This window comes from Frankliniella occidentalis, unplaced genomic scaffold (assembly GCF_000697945.3).
Source record: "Frankliniella occidentalis isolate FOCC.00 unplaced genomic scaffold, Focc_3.1 Scaffold75, whole genome shotgun sequence".
Taxonomy (NCBI): domain Eukaryota; kingdom Metazoa; phylum Arthropoda; class Insecta; order Thysanoptera; family Thripidae; genus Frankliniella; species Frankliniella occidentalis.
Genome location: NW_026267205.1, coordinates 148,104 through 149,240, shown reverse-complemented (window position 1 = coordinate 149,240; position 1,137 = coordinate 148,104). Strand labels below are relative to the sequence as shown.

General features: G+C 64.2%; 1 protein-coding gene across 1 annotated transcript in view; it reads right to left on the bottom strand.

Moving 5' to 3' along the window:
- Positions 1–5: 5 nt before the first annotated feature.
- Positions 6–1,137, bottom strand: part of LOC113216171 (uncharacterized) — a gene marked incomplete at its 3' end in the record, with an annotated part of 4,362 nt that continues 3,230 nt past the window's right edge. Inside the window, exons 3-5 of the mRNA XM_052268734.1 lie at positions 437–1,031; positions 252–367; positions 6–43 (exon numbers count right to left, since the gene is read on the bottom strand). Of these exons, the coding sequence (XP_052124694.1) occupies positions 6–43; positions 252–367; positions 437–1,031 (749 nt within the window). The remainder of the gene's footprint in view (positions 44–251; positions 368–436; positions 1,032–1,137) is intronic.

Genomic DNA, 1,137 nt, shown 5'->3' with positions numbered 1-1,137 from the left:
CCCCCGCCCATCGAGGCCCCCGCCAGCAGCAGCCTGATCATCGCTGCGGAGGCAAAACAAGTCCGAGAAGAAGCACTAGGTACACAGATTTTACAGCGTGCGGAAAGTGTATCACGTTAGTTTTGCAGTACAGAAATAATAATACTTCACATCATCTTAAGAGAAACTCCTAGAAACTCCCTAGAAAAACATTTTCTGGTTTACACGGTCAGAACAGATCCTCGGAACATAAGTGAGATGTTGAGGCCTACCGATGTCGTTGGGGTCCTCGGGCGCGGCGCGGTAGTCCCGGTGCACGATGATGTCTCTGACCGGCAGGGACAGATCGTCGACACGCAGCGACACTGCGGGGCCGGCCTCCATCAACCTGGAAGGAGTTCCACGTCAAGGGGTCAAACGGTCACCGAGGTCAGCACGGTCCCCGGCGGGGTCGTACCTGTTGGCGCACAAGGCCGAGGTCACGGCGGCGTCCACGCCGAGCAGCGTGCCGGAGCAGAGGGTGGTGCCGTCCGCGTCCTGGAAGCTGCTGCGCCAGCAGGGGTTCACGTCGGTGCTGGGGCTGCGGCACGCGGGGGTCTCAACGACGGCCTCCTTGTCCGCGGCGGGGACGGCGGCGACCTCGGCCACCTCGACCTCCTCCTCCGCCCCCTTGATCTTGTACTCCTCGGACACGGCCACCACGGTCTGCCCCGAGGCCGGGCCGGAGGGGCCGGCGGGGCCGACGGGGCCGGGCTTCACGATGATCTCGGTCTCGATGACGTTCTCGGCGTCGTCGGCGAGGGTCGTGGCCACGGCGACGGGGTCCTCGGTGGTCGTGGCGTCGGCCGGCTCGCCGGGCAGCGTGGCGTTGCTCCGCTCCACGTACTTGCAGCACGAGAAGTGCGCGGCGGGCGTGAAGGCGGCGCGCAAGCCCTCGCAATGGCCGCCCGCGTCATCGGCGGCGAAGTCCCGGTCCAGGGTGCAGTCCGAGCCCAGCAGGCAGTAGCCGCCGCCCCCGCCGCAGGTCCGCACGCCCAGGATCACGAACAGCCCTGCAGACAGAACATCGCACGCAAAAGCTGAAATATTAATCACTGTCTGTCTGTCTGTCTGTCTGTCTGTCTGTCTGTCTCTCTCTCTCTCTCTCTCTCTCTCTCT